The 13,193-nt window shown below is 52.8% G+C and overlaps 6 protein-coding genes across 6 annotated transcripts; 4 read left to right on the top strand and 2 right to left on the bottom strand.

Moving 5' to 3' along the window:
* Positions 1 to 201: 201 nt before the first annotated feature.
* Positions 202 to 2,079, top strand: BO70DRAFT_418339 (uncharacterized protein; the record flags this gene model as incomplete). The annotated part of the gene is made up of 3 exons (XM_025547446.1): positions 202 to 448; positions 505 to 979; positions 1,038 to 2,079. 3 exons carry the CDS (start codon positions 202 to 204, stop codon positions 2,077 to 2,079), a joined length of 1,764 nt encoding a protein of 587 aa, XP_025402406.1.
* Positions 2,080 to 2,192: 113 nt separating this feature from the next.
* Positions 2,193 to 4,476, bottom strand: BO70DRAFT_163149 (GMC family oxidoreductase). Its single transcript, XM_025538300.1, has one exon. The coding sequence runs from the start codon at positions 4,130 to 4,132 to the stop codon at positions 2,306 to 2,308; it is 1,827 nt and encodes a 608-aa protein (XP_025402405.1). The 5' UTR covers positions 4,133 to 4,476; the 3' UTR covers positions 2,193 to 2,305.
* BO70DRAFT_163137 (uncharacterized protein) lies at positions 4,401 to 6,009 on the top strand. Its single transcript, XM_025538299.1, has 5 exons — positions 4,401 to 4,829; positions 4,875 to 4,911; positions 4,958 to 5,028; positions 5,077 to 5,456; positions 5,505 to 6,009. Exons 1-5 carry the CDS (start codon positions 4,668 to 4,670, stop codon positions 5,956 to 5,958), a joined length of 1,104 nt encoding a protein of 367 aa, XP_025402404.1. The 5' UTR covers positions 4,401 to 4,667; the 3' UTR covers positions 5,959 to 6,009.
* A 341-nt stretch (positions 6,010 to 6,350) lies between these two features.
* On the top strand, positions 6,351 to 8,259 carry BO70DRAFT_359501 (uncharacterized protein). The gene is made up of 2 exons (XM_025542557.1): positions 6,351 to 6,788; positions 6,843 to 8,259. The coding sequence occupies exons 1-2, from the start codon at positions 6,430 to 6,432 to the stop codon at positions 7,975 to 7,977; spliced, it is 1,494 nt and encodes a 497-aa protein (XP_025402403.1). The 5' UTR covers positions 6,351 to 6,429; the 3' UTR covers positions 7,978 to 8,259.
* Positions 8,260 to 8,380: 121 nt separating this feature from the next.
* On the top strand, positions 8,381 to 10,272 carry BO70DRAFT_359500 (uncharacterized protein). The gene has a single exon (XM_025542556.1). It carries the CDS (start codon positions 8,452 to 8,454, stop codon positions 10,222 to 10,224), a length of 1,773 nt encoding a protein of 590 aa, XP_025402402.1. The 5' UTR covers positions 8,381 to 8,451; the 3' UTR covers positions 10,225 to 10,272.
* A 759-nt stretch (positions 10,273 to 11,031) lies between these two features.
* On the bottom strand, positions 11,032 to 12,252 carry BO70DRAFT_377618 (terpene synthase family protein; the record flags this gene model as incomplete). The annotated part of the gene is made up of 1 exon (XM_025545210.1): positions 11,032 to 12,252. One exon carries the CDS (start codon positions 12,250 to 12,252, stop codon positions 11,032 to 11,034), a length of 1,221 nt encoding a protein of 406 aa, XP_025402401.1.
* Between the last annotated feature and the right edge of the window lie 941 nt (positions 12,253 to 13,193).

The raw sequence follows: 13,193 nt of genomic DNA, 5'->3' as shown, positions 1-13,193 counted from the left end.
CCAACCTAACGGGCAAATTTCCCACCCTAAACAGTGCCCCTACATTCCAGCCCACGTAGTCTTATCTGAGACAAACAAAGCTTGCTATGTAGTATGTCCACACCAAACAAATTCCGGCTTTATAATAACAGAACCCCCCGGCGTCTGCTGCTTTTCTGAATTGACTCGACTTCGACATATGCATTGACGACTATCGACAACATGAGAATATCCCACTGTAAGCTGACGGTGTCAGCGTTCCTGGGCCTCGTCCAATGGGTCTACTGCGACAAGGTCGAGTTTAAGCTCGACCTGACATGGGAGAAGCATGAGGTTGCTGGAATAACCAAGAATACGATCCTGACGAACGGCCAGTTTCCTGGTCCGACGTTGAGGATGAACCAGGGTGATGATGTTAGTATTGTTGTTAACAATACGATGCCTTTTGCGACGAGTATTCATTGGCACGGTTCGTCCTTCCTGATAACTTCCCATTTTGGTCACCGTCTGACGATATATGTTCAGGTATCCAACAACAAGGCACCCCCTGGTCCGACGGCGTCCCCGGTCTCACGCAAAAATCCATCAAGTCCGGCGAGCAATTCACGTATTCCTGGAGGGCCGACGACTATGGCGCATACCTGTACCACTCTCATCACTCCGCGCAGTTGGATGACGGGCTTTACGGCGCCATCTACGTCGATCCGAAGCCCTCGTTGGAGAGACCGTTCACCAAGATTTCCCTCGATCCCGAACAGATCCAGGCGTTGAGACGCGCGGAAAGAAACACCCATCCCATTATCCTGTCCGACTGGCGGACTTTCACCTCGGATGAAATCATCAAGATCGAGGAAGACTCGGGCGTGGAGAACTACTGTGCCAGCTCCATCTTGTTGAATGGGAAGGGCTCCGTGATTTGCCCGTCCCAGGAACATATCAATGACCTCACTCGATCGGAGTTGAAGCAGGTGCTCAACGGGAGGAATATGACTGATATGGGGTATAGTCTAACCCTTTCCCCCGGAAGAAATGCTGTCTGACTGACCCTGTTTGTGAAGTTGCATGCCACCCACCCCCTCTCGTCTGGGCTTTTTCCCGTTCAACGCAACCAACATCCCTACGGGCTATTACCAAGGCTGCAAACCCACCCAAGGTGAAAAGGAGGTTCTGCATGTCAACCCGATCTGGAAATGGGTCAGCTACGACGTGAGCAGCATGGCCGGAAGCAGCGAGTTCGTCTTCTCGATCGACGAACACCCGATGTACATCTACGCCGTGGACGGGCGGTACGTCGAACCGACCCTTGTCTCAGCCCTAACGGTACACATCGGCACCCGGTATTCCATTATGGTGAAGCTGGACAAGCCCGCAGGAAACTACACTATCCGGGCAGCCAACAGCTACACGAACCAGATCATCAACGGCACGGCAATCCTCAACTACGACCCGCCCTTCGAGCAATTCCGACCATCGAAGCCGTACATCACGGAAATCGGCACCAGCGTCACCAGCAACACAACCTTCCTCACCGAATCCAACCTGATCCCCTTCCCCTCAGTGAAACCCTCACAGGACGTATCCCAAACCCACATCCTGAACCTCCACCTCCACAACTCATCCTACATGTGGGAACTCAGCAACACCACCTACCCAATGTCGATCCAGGAACTGCCGGTCCCCGCCCTCTTCAACCGCAGCGCCATCCCCCCCGAAAACACCATCTCCACGCTCAACGGCACCTGGGTCGATCTCATCGTCAACGTGACGGGCGGACAGCCTCAACACCCGCTCCACAAACACTCGAACAAGTTCTTCGTCATCGGCTCCGGCACCTCGGAGTGGAAGTACGCCTCCGTCGCGGAAGCGGTCGAAGACATCCCCGGTAACTTCAACCTCGTCAACCCCCAGTACCGAGATACCTATCCCACCCCGACCTCCCGAGGCGGCCCGAGCTGGCTGGCCCTGCGGTACTTTGTACAGAACCCCGGCCCGTTTTTCTTTCATTGTCACGTTATGATGCACGAGTATGGCGGGCTGGGCGTGGCGTTGCTCGATGGAGTGGATGCCTGGCCGGTCGTGCCGCTGGAATATCAGCTTTAATTTATCCACGGCGTACTAGACTTTTCTTTTTTTGCCCCCTTTGTCTGTGTCTGTGTGTGTGTGTTTTCTCTTTGTTGTGGCGTGATGGAGCAGGGATTGGGGAATTCTGTATATCCATGGGAATGTTTGCTCCCTGCTGATTGTTGGATTTTTCTTGTTTCGTCTTCGCTTCTTTGTGACTATATTTATTTGTTTCATATTAAAACTTACACAATCTGTTGTGAAATTAAACATCTTGCCGGATCATATCTGCTGCCTTTTCGGCGACCGCGTACACCGTGGCCTGGATGTTTCCGCGCGGAACAAGGGGGAACATGCTCGCGTCGACGATTCGGATGTTGGACGTGCCGTAGACTTTGAGGCGCGGGTCCACGACGCCGCCGTCTTCACGGGGCATCATGGCGCAGGTTCCGCTGAAGTGGTACATTGATAGGACCAATTCCTTGCATGCCTCTTCTGCTTTTTCCAGGTCGGTTAGACGTTCGGGTGTGTGCAGACGCTGGCCATTTTCTTTGAGGAGCGTGGCCATGGGCTGCGTCTCGGCAATCTTCTCCATCCATAGCGAGTGCCGGGCTTGGAGCTCCACGTCGACGGGGTGGGTGAGGATGCCGTGATCCAAGATAGGACTATCTCCAGGATTGTTGGATCGGATATGGACTGAGCCTCGTGATAGCGGATGGCTGAGCAGGGACATAATGCTAATGAAAAAGCCGGGGTGGCCTAGTCCGAAGATGTCTTTCGGGCTGGGTCCCGCTCGAGGGAGCAGCTGGAACGGAGCGAGGATGTATTGAACGGTGGGCTCGTTGGGGTCATTTAGCAACTGGCGCACAGCCTGTGATTGCTTCAGAATGGCCCTGGAAGCTCCCTGGCTTAGGTCATCCATCCGTTGCAGCAGTTGGGCACGTTCTTCGTCGGGAAGCTCCAAGCATGGCATAAATGCAGAAACCATCGGGACCATTCCCAGCGGTCCTGAGCCGTTTTTCTGATACTCAGCCATGGCAGCAGCTGCCACGGTCGGGTCCCTGGCCATATCTCCCGAAGGCATACCGTCAGCCACCTCGTATCCAAAGGACACAACCCCGTGGTCTTGCAGGTTCTCTCCGACGCTAGGGTTGTTGACGACAGGGTCAATGCCAAGAATACGGAGCAGACCATCATCTCCGATCCCGGATAGCTCAAGGATCTGCGGGGTTTGTGTCGCTCCTGCAGCTAGAATAACCTCTTTGTTGACTGCAATGGTATAAGTCCTGTCTCCCTTCGAGAACTGGACCCCCGTCGCCACGGCTGAACCATTGCGGTGCTCCAGGATCAACCTTTCTACCAACGCGCCCGTCACCACCCGCAGATTAGGCCGCTGCTGGACAGACTCGGAGAAATACGCCGCACCGGCATGACTGCGGGTGTGGGTGGCCGGGTCGACCGCACCGGGTGAGACAAAGGGACCGATGCCCCCGCCCTTGATGGGATCCGCGCTAGAGGGATACCCGAGGGATTGGAAAGTCTCGAACCATGCAGCATGGTATGGCATATACTGATCACCGAATGATACTTGGACAGGACCATCGCATCCCTGATCCCGTTGCTGATACTGCATGCCATTAAAGAACGCCCGTATTGAATCCGAGGGCCCCGTCGCAGTATGGAACTTGCGCAGGTACGGCGCAAACTCAGGCCATCCCCATCCGGGATTACCCAGCTGCTCCCAGGCGTTCATCCCGGTTTGCGACGGGTAGATTATCATCCCGAGGTTGATGGCAGATGATCCGCCGAGCGTGCGACCCTTGGAACCCACCAGTTGGCGGCCATGTAGCTGCTCCTGGGGAATGGATCGAAAGTCCCAGTCAAAGTCCGGGTCCTCGTATGAGGCTGGAGCCAGGCCAGGCACCAGAATCCGGGGATCAGTGAGCCGGTTAGTACCGGCTTCGAGCACCAGGACGCGTACGTCAGGAAGCTCGGTTAGTCGATTGGCTACCACTAGACCGGATGTACCCCCGCCCACGACGACGAAGTCGAAGATGGTCTCACCTAGGCCGATGACCGAGTCGGTATCCATGGGGAATATGGTTAGATGTGCGAGAAATGGGTTCAGGGAAGTGACAGGGAGGAGGAGAATCCTGGCTGCGCCGGCTGCCTATTTCCGGATCGGACGGAGGGAAATTGGGCCTCATACACAACCGATTAGCCCGCGTTGGCCCATGCCAGGGCTATTAGTGCGGCGACTGCGCCGCTAATGCACGTTTCTCGCATGCTAGGCAAGACAAGGAAAGGCTCGAGTCAGCATCAGCTACGACATCATGCAATTTGCGGCGGATTCCAAAAAATTTCATCGTGTGCTAAGAGGCATTTTCAAGCCCTTCGTAGCGCCTTAGCTGCATAATAATCATAGAAATAATGTCGCCGGCCATGTCAGGAGATTACTTCTCGCACAGCACACTTTCGAATTTTTCTCTTTTTCAAAGCACAGGTTGATCTGCATCCACGTTCTTCATGAGCTTGCAAGTGTCAATCCGAAAGTCCCAGGTGAACGAAGATCCGCCACAGTGATCACCGGGAGGACCGTGCCGTTCTGTCCTCCACATTGAAACGCTATGGCCAACTATGAGCTCAATGCCAAGGAGGGGCGAAATGTAGTCATTGTGGTCAGTGTGCTGGGGGCCGTCGCGGTGCTTTCGGTGGTCCTGCGCATCGTGTCTCGAAAGAAGAAACACCTAAGGCTGGCATTAGATGATTATCTTATGGTTTTAGCCTTGGTAAGTGACACCCGACGAAGATGTGGATTTTGTTAACAGGACCAGTGTTTTGTTCTGGCGTCGACAGTCCTTGTCATAACCTGTGAGTAGATTTCCACTCTTACCGTGCTTCATTCTGACTCGATCAGCTGTCACACAAGGGGGAGTCGGCTTTCATGCGTCCGACATTGCATTGACCGACGTCGAGTACACATTGAAGGTAATACCATAGCCAGTTGACAAGGAATGTCGCTGACCTCCGAGATAGATCATCATTCCCTGGCAGGCACTGTACGGAGTCGGTCTTGCGCTTGTCAAATCCTCCGTGATGCTCCTGTACTACCGGCTCTTCGGAACGAAGAAAAGTCTCCGAATCGCCATCTACGCCACCACCGCCATCGTGTGGGGTTGGGCCCTGAGCATCGTCCTCGAGTCTCTCCTGCTGTGCATGCCCTTCGCATACAATTGGAGCCGGGCAGTCTCTGGTGGCCATTGCGCCAATCGCAACGTTGCGTTCGTCGTGGCTGGGGTGCTGAACATAGTTACGGACTTCATCATCATGCTGCTTCCTCTGCCTTACGTATGGACACTGCAGCTGCCCGTGGGGCGGAAGCTTGGGCTGGCTTTGGCGTTTTGCTTGGGACTGATGTACGTTAAACATATCAAAGAAGTGATTCAAAGTACTGACCCTTGCAGTGTCAGTGCCATTAGCATAATCCGCGTGGTGAGCCTTGCGCACATCAATTTTATGGACCCCACACACTCGCTGCCCCTGCCGTTTATGTGGACCATTGTCGAAGAGCAGTTGACAATTGTCTGTGCGAACCTCCCGCTCGTACGGCACTTGTTCGCGGCCATCCTGCCAGCGAGATGGTTTGATTCTCCACGACGGCCAGCAGTCGAGTCCTCTGGCCGGATGCAATTCCCCAACGGCTCGAATGAGGCTCCCAGCATGTCCTGGATGAGTCATGGTGTTGTGACGGCGGAGTTTCTTTTCAGAGGAATGCTCTTTGAACGGAAGTCCGCGCCATCATGGTGGTCGACTGAAGACAGCCAGGACGGTCACTCTGATGTGGAACTTGCGGCACGCGGGGCGCCTCCGGGTGGTATTAAAGTCTTGACAACTCTGGAGTGGCGCCGGGAAGTTTGACAAGGGTTGATGAATTGTTCTTGGGGACATACAATCAGCACTGTCATAGCCGCTCATTTGTATTTAGAGTCTTAGACTTCTGTTGTGCTTTCTCAGCACGCTCAGCTGATCCAGCAATAAAATTTCTTATGTCGGGCTAGAGATGCGGAGACTGTAGTGACATGTGGTATCGGTGTTTCGAGATGCAGTCGATGGTGGTTGACGGGAGATGATGGGAGAGAATGAAAGAAGTTGATGGTTGATAACGGGAAGGAGAAGAAAGTTCGGTGGAGGGCCTGGAATCCTTGGCCGAGACACCCAGGCAGCACCGTGGGTGCCTAAGGTGCCCGGGCATCGGTTTAAAGGACCCGCGACGCCACCAAACCACTTCCCCTTTCCAACTCCCCCAACATGCCCAACTTCAAGCGTCTCCCCTATGACATTCAGCGACACGTTCTCTCCTTTCTCCTCTCTAATCGAGATGTCGCCGCAATGTCTCTCCAGTCTCGGGCTCTCCACTCCCTGTGCGACATGAAGACTCGTGAAAAGTACCACCAGGTCCGGATCTCGCACGCAGACGGGATCGATCATGCATTTGACATGCTGATGGAAATCCTGAAACGGCCGAGTCTCGGGCAATATGTCCGTCATATTGATTGTCGTGCCCATCCCCTAGCCTATAAGGACTATGTCGAATCCAAAAACATCCGACAGATTAAGGACGAGCACATGCAGTTGCTAGAAAATGCCACTCGTCGAGCTGGATTCACAGGTTCACAGGAGGGCCGGATTATGAATATGCTTCTGCAGGAGACTACCTCGGATCCTGTTTATATTCCCTATCGTGATAAGTAGGTCTGCCGTCTTCGAGTCAATTCACTTGGAAGGAATAGCTAAACGTCCAGACCGGACACGAGTGGAGTATTTGTCCCACAGGCCCTCGCCGCCCTTCTGATCTCAGTCTCCCCAAATCTGGATTCCATGACCCTGACACTGCCATTTTCCGGCTGGTCGGGGCTATACTGGCCTGAACTTCGGGGTGATATAGAGCTCATCAAGTTCCCTCTCGAGCAGCTTCTGCGCGAGACGAACGCCGATCCCAACGACAAACCGTGGCTTCAGAATCTCCGAAAAATATACATCGTCAACGAAGCAAACGGGGTCTGGGATGATGAACGGTTCTACCATCGAATGGACTTTTTTGGTGCTCTGACACTTTTCGACCGTCTTCCATCAATTGAGTCGGTCGGCACAGACCTGCTAGAGTGGGACGATAATGGAAAGCAGTCGCTAGAACTTGTGTCATCGAGTTTCAGCGACATCTCGATTAATCACGCCTCCTTGAGCGGTCTTCATTTAGCTCAAGTGATCTGCTCTTGCAAAGCGTTGCGGAAATTTCAGTTTTCCATTGGGGGCAGAGCAACCAGGGACGGTGGTTATCCGGGGTTCAGCGCAAAGACCTTCATCAAGGCCATCTTGACGCACAAGGAGACACTGGAGGTCTTGGACATGGATATCGACTCGCATATTGTTGGCTTTACGACTGGGGCTGATGAGGAGTCATTGGAATATGATTTCGAAATGTATGATAATCGAGCGGAGGGGGAGGAAGATAATGCTATGCCGCTGCCAGAGGCCATGTGGACACAGGCTGGGTCGTTGAATGATTTCCGCTCCTTAAAGCGACTCAGCATGGGAGTTGGCTTCCTGCTGTACTTTGCAAAGGGCGTCATGAGCGTCAAGGGCGTTTCTGGGGAGAAAGTCATGCTGGTGGATCGGCTGCCAGAGAATTTGGAGTATCTGTGTATACGGGGGTATGAGAAGGGGGCGAATCCGGAGCATGATAACCAGATCGATGCCTTGATGGAGCTCGTGCAGATGGGCTCGTCAAAGTTGAAGCAAGTTGAGGGGGTTGATCAACTGATTCCCCATGGGGAGGATGTTGATAATCCCGATAACAATCCTCATTTGCTGTGGGATCCGGAGGGCTCCAGGTCGGAGTCTGACTTGGATGAGTCTGAGACCGAAGACAGCGGCTGAGAACTTGCCCGCTGAACAATTTTGGGCCAAGCACTTACCTTGTTCATATATGTGCTACCTTGTCATGAAGAGCCTTCCCTGTATCTCCGTCTTTTCAATCGCGTGGTAGGGCTGTTCCACACCCCGCCTTACCAGAACACCCCATATACACCAATCTGGTTAAACCCTACTTTGTGGGGTGTCTATAGATGGAGCAAGGGTCGGGCAAAACAACACCGGTCAACCGAAAAGGTATGATAGATCTACCATACATCTCAACCAATGACAAAGGGAATGGACAAGGCTGAGCGACAGGCTGTGCAACGGTGCAACCTGGGCCAGGCAACCCCCCCCCCCCCCCGGCTGGTGCCTGGTGGGGCATGCAGGCGCCTTCAGAGCGGTCAGCCTCGCTTCTCCGTCGTCACTCTATCTATATCATAGTCCTTCCAACCTTTTACAACCCTCCAGTTTCCTTCTCGGTCTATTTTAAGAGCCATGGGTATTACAACATACGGGCTACCGCCCTTCAAGAAGGCCACAGATACGGAAACCCCACTACTGCTTATCATTCTTGCAGACCTGGACAATGGCGACAAAGCTTCCCTTGTCCAGCATTTCCAGAACTCTATCCAAGGGAGTGAGCTGAAGATATCGACCTGGCATCCATCCATCCGCATCTTGGAGCAGGTTGCCAACCAAGGCCCCTACCGCGACAGCCAGGCAAATATTCATGCGGTCGCGATTCTGGCACGTCGAGCCGGTTGGGATAGCGTTCTCGTGGCGGACAATCTGACCAAGAGGCACTTGCAGGGAAATCTCCGGGTCGGCGATAGCCCACTGCTGTCCGTGGTCATGGTTGCGATCAGACCGGCTACAGCACAGGAAAATGAAGTTCGCGTCATCGCCAGACGAACGACCGGGTCCGCGCCAGACAATGCAGAGCTGCTGCCCATCCTTCGCACCTTCAAACCTGAAAAGCTGCCCCCAGGCAAGTGTGATATCTACAGGGACGGCGGAATGATACTTCATGATCCAGATCGCAGCATGCTTACCCCTGACACGACGGCTCGGCTTGGGCGAGAAGAGCTCCTGCGCTCGATGAGCCAGATGTTGGCGACTAATATACCCCTGCCCATGGAGCTGGTGACCGATATCATGACGCGTGCCACCAGTGGCCGCGAGACTCGCGCCACCTTGCCGTCGTGGATGGACCATAACAGCAAGCACTTAAATATCTTCATCGGATTTCCGGCGACGACAGAGGAGCTCAGCAACATCCAGGCCACACTCGACAACGCTGCGAAGACATACATAGCAGAAAAAATTAGTTTAAAATGCCCCAAGATACCCATCACACTGATCCCGTGGGAGCATCACCGGGCGGCATCGCGCCGGCAACTGCTGGATCTATGGGAGGAATATCAATCTCATCTGCGAGAAGACATATGGGCCTATGAGATCTACGTTCTACTGAAACCCATCGAACGGGCTACAAACATTCAGCTTGGCACGATCTCTTACAACATGCGGGAACCCGCCTATCTATCGCTTCAGACCCTGGATCGGATCATTCGGGCGACCGGCTTCTGTGACTCTTTCCGATTTTCCAACGGTTCAGAAGTCTCATACAGGCCAAGGGAATATGAGCTCCAACATCACGAAACCGACGACAACGAGCTAATGTTCCCCCCCAGTCGACCCTTCTATCATGACCCCGTGCGATGGCGCCCCACACAGCGCGGTCTGAACTGTGTGCCCATGTTCTATCTCACGAGAAACATCACTCCGGAACAAGACGAAGCGATCAAAGCCGAGATCCGCACTCTGGGTGAAGTCGATCAGCCTGAATCGGGTGATAAGTTATCTATATTTGTGCCCTGGGAGGGTGATGAGCCTGATGGGACCCTTGACGATGTTTGGAAGATCTTCTGGGAGGTTAACCGTCACAACAGACGGACCGGGTCTCGTTTTCCTATCTTCTTCATTGATCATCTGACATTGGTCGATAATACCGTCCTGCTCGTCGAGCCCGATTATGTTTTCTACGGATATTCCAACCCCGTGGCGTTAGAGATGCTGGAAGATGTTACTTTTCCTGAGATCCGGGGGTTCCAGTATATGAGACTGCCGGGTCGGGGGGCGCACTTCGCCTCTGCGAGATTAAGTCTTGCTAATATGAATCATTACGAGTCTGGGGAAATCTATCTGTACCCCAGACCCGACTGGCCTGGGCATGGGGTATTAGAGAGTGATGATGATGACTGCTGATGGTGCAGTTGGTATCTTCTGCAACGTATTTTTTTTGGAATGTTCTACCGAGTACTTAGTCCACAATTTTCCACAGTCAGTCAGCACTTATAACCGGCCGATTGAACCCAACCCCCAGCCCATCAACTAGAAGCCATGGGACTACTATAGCGCCCTATCTTAATATCCCTCTACCACGAAGAGCTCAGAGATATTAAGAACAATCACAGTCACCCTCAAGTCCAGATAATGTCAAGGCAACAGCCGCACTTCTCGACTACGGCTAGTTATATCTACCGTTGCCTAACGCTCGCAGTTGGCTCACTCGGAATATTCACTCAGAGCGTTCGCTCAAGTGTGACATGACATGATTATCCATTGACCTACTCCCTCCAGCTTCGACATCCGCCCAGAATTCTTTCCGGAGGGTGTCTGCTCAAAGATCCTGTGACAGACCCCTATCTCTTGCACTCGGGCAGAACTTCACTCCGAGGGCATCTGTTAACCTCAACACTTGTTGGGTTCAGAGCTATGACATCTTCCCCTCTGCTTTACAGCCATCGATCGTTTGGTTTTTTTTTTTTTTTGACCTTATCAAATATTGCGGGGAGTTTCTTCCAGAGAAGGGTCTTGGCTTTTGCAAGAGATAGGCAATTTATGTAGACCACTAACGAAACAAGATTCAGACAACAATGACAACATGACAATTTGGAATTTCCCTGAACCAAACATCTCCATGAAAGCATCCTGTTCACTGGAAAGTGGAAAAGAGAAGGAAGGGAAAAAAGAAACAGAAGAAAGATGTCAGGCAAAAAGGGCAAGCCATTCCTACATCTCATGCACCCTCCACCCATACCGCCCATTACACTTCCCCTTCAGCCCCAGCAGATGAAAGTCATACAGGGCGAAATGTCCCCTCAGAACGTGATGATAGAATCGCTGACGATCGGGCATCAGGCTCGTGGAGAGCTGTTCAAACTGCCTCAAAAAGACATTAATCTTTTGGGCGCAGTGCCTCAAAGCCTCATGCTCACTGAGCTGATGTTCCTTCATGCTCAACAGGACCATGTTCATGCCCGCGGACGCATCACCTCCCTTTTCCAGGCTAGCTCTGTCCTTATACATGCCCATGAAGTCATTGAAATGGGCGACCGAGATAGCCATATGAATGACAAGCGGATCATTCGGGTTCCAGAGCTGGGCCTCGGATGAGGGCAAGTAGAACAGGGCGCAGATCATCGTGCCGATGGTGTAGGCTCTTGTCTGCATGACGACGTCGGAGGTGGGCTGGGAATGGTACTGCTGGCCCTCGTAGTACTGGTTGTCCAAGAAGAGGTCGAGGGTCTCTACGCACATTTGAACGTGGTGGGGTGTGAGAATGCTTCGCATGAGGGGCAGGATGTCCTCGGCCAGGAGGCGCTGGGCGAGGACGGCGGTGTCGAGGACCTCGTCCGGACAGGAGCCGTGGAACAGCCGCTTCATGTCCTCAATTGGGCCATCTCGCATGATGCTTTTCAGGTTCTCCAGATACACCTTGCCCGCGGTCGAGTGGAGGCCGTGCAGGGGGAGCTGTTCAGAGACCGCGTCCATCACAAAGATCCAGACCAAGTAGTGGTGGATGATGGCTCGCTGCTCATACCTGATGTCTGCTTTCAGCGAGCAGTAACGAGCAGTGATGAGGCCCTGTTTGATGGCGTATTCCGGAATGCATTGGAACCAGGACCATTCTTGGAGGTCTCTGAATAACCGATCCTCCAGGTCAAGGTCGAAGGACAGGTCGAGACTGGGTGGGTAATAAACCATGCAGACGTCTGACTGTTCGTGACTGGATTGGTTGACTTTGTTCCAGTCCGTGGAGAATTGGAGTTTCATGTCGTCTTCGTGGTGTTTGAAGGCGGTTCGGTCGTCGTCCACGTAGAACGGTCGCTCAACCTCGTGGAGTGGCTTGCCCGGGTGGGATCTGAAGTCCCATGTCGGTGCTTGTCTTTCGGCGATCTTGTGCGGGGAGCCCACGATTGGTGGTGCAGATGCAGTATTATCTACAGTCATGGCGAGGTATGGATTGTTGAAGTAGGGTTAAAGTGTGTAAAAGACGATCTCGGGTGAGAGCTAATGGTTCATCGGGCTGTATGAGGTTGCGGAGGTCCGTTATTTATCAAAGGCTGGTTGATGATAGCGGTCAATTGGATGACATTCCAACATTCTCCCAGTCCTGATCGTGGAGGGGTCCAGAAATCAGATGAGCAGGCCTTGCTTGATCGGCGTTACGTCAATATCTGGAAAGATAGATGCTCGCCGTTTGAGACGAGAGGTTTTCGGTCCACCCTCCTGTTGGATACTCCTGTAATGGAATATAGTACGTGAAGCAAGGTGCTCCTCAGCCATATCCGAATACTCGAAGTAAACTGAGGGATGAGCCGTGAATTGCATATCGGTTCGTAGAGAAGTAGGACACCCCCCAATGATCCTATCCGATCCGAGGATAGGGCTACTCGGGTTCTATATCCCCACGAGTCAAACCCGTCATCCACTGCAAATGGTCCTGCAAGGGGTTGAAAGACAGATGCCTGAGCAGGTGAGCTTGGAATAAGTATCCGCTTGACATGCACTCTGTCCAATTCTTCCTTGGCAACCAATATTACATGGATTGCATCATAGTGATCTTCACTATCCTATTCTCTTTGGGAGTGTCCTGCGTCAAGATCATCATGTATGCCCCAACTCTTATCATGAACATTCAGCTGCCATTTACGGCTGGCTGCATAACTGTGCGCCTGATCTACACAAGTAGATAGCAAGTAGGGCTGTTTTCATGACTCTATTCTCCTCTTTCTATCTCCCCCTCTCATCGTGTATACTCTCGTGATCACCCTTTCCAGCCCCCAGGACGTAAGTAAGGTACCCTTGCTATTCAATTGGGTTGAATCGTATTGCATACCTGTATGCGTAACCAAACCAGAATAACTTCATCGCGGCATACACTGCAGCCC

This window comes from Aspergillus heteromorphus, assembly GCF_003184545.1.
Source record: "Aspergillus heteromorphus CBS 117.55 chromosome Unknown BO70scaffold_4, whole genome shotgun sequence".
In the NCBI taxonomy this organism is placed as follows: domain Eukaryota; kingdom Fungi; phylum Ascomycota; class Eurotiomycetes; order Eurotiales; family Aspergillaceae; genus Aspergillus; species Aspergillus heteromorphus.
Note: the sequence above shows the minus strand (reverse complement) of the source record. Positions and strands in the feature narration are given on the sequence as shown.

Coding starts and splice junctions, on each gene's coding strand:
- BO70DRAFT_163149 (XM_025538300.1), bottom strand. CDS start 4,132: ATGGATACCGACTCGGTCATCGGCCTAGGTGAGACCATCTTCGACTTC.
- BO70DRAFT_163137 (XM_025538299.1), top strand. CDS start 4,668: ATGGCCAACTATGAGCTCAATGCCAAGGAGGGGCGAAATGTAGTCATT. Junction 4,830..4,874: donor ATCTTATGGTTTTAGCCTTG/GTAAGTGACACC, acceptor TAACAGGACCAG/TGTTTTGTTCTGGCGTCGAC. Junction 4,912..4,957: donor GACAGTCCTTGTCATAACCT/GTGAGTAGATTT, acceptor TGACTCGATCAG/CTGTCACACAAGGGGGAGTC.
- BO70DRAFT_359501 (XM_025542557.1), top strand. CDS start 6,430: ATGTCTCTCCAGTCTCGGGCTCTCCACTCCCTGTGCGACATGAAGACT. Junction 6,789..6,842: donor TATATTCCCTATCGTGATAA/GTAGGTCTGCCG, acceptor CTAAACGTCCAG/ACCGGACACGAGTGGAGTAT.
- BO70DRAFT_359500 (XM_025542556.1), top strand. CDS start 8,452: ATGGGTATTACAACATACGGGCTACCGCCCTTCAAGAAGGCCACAGAT.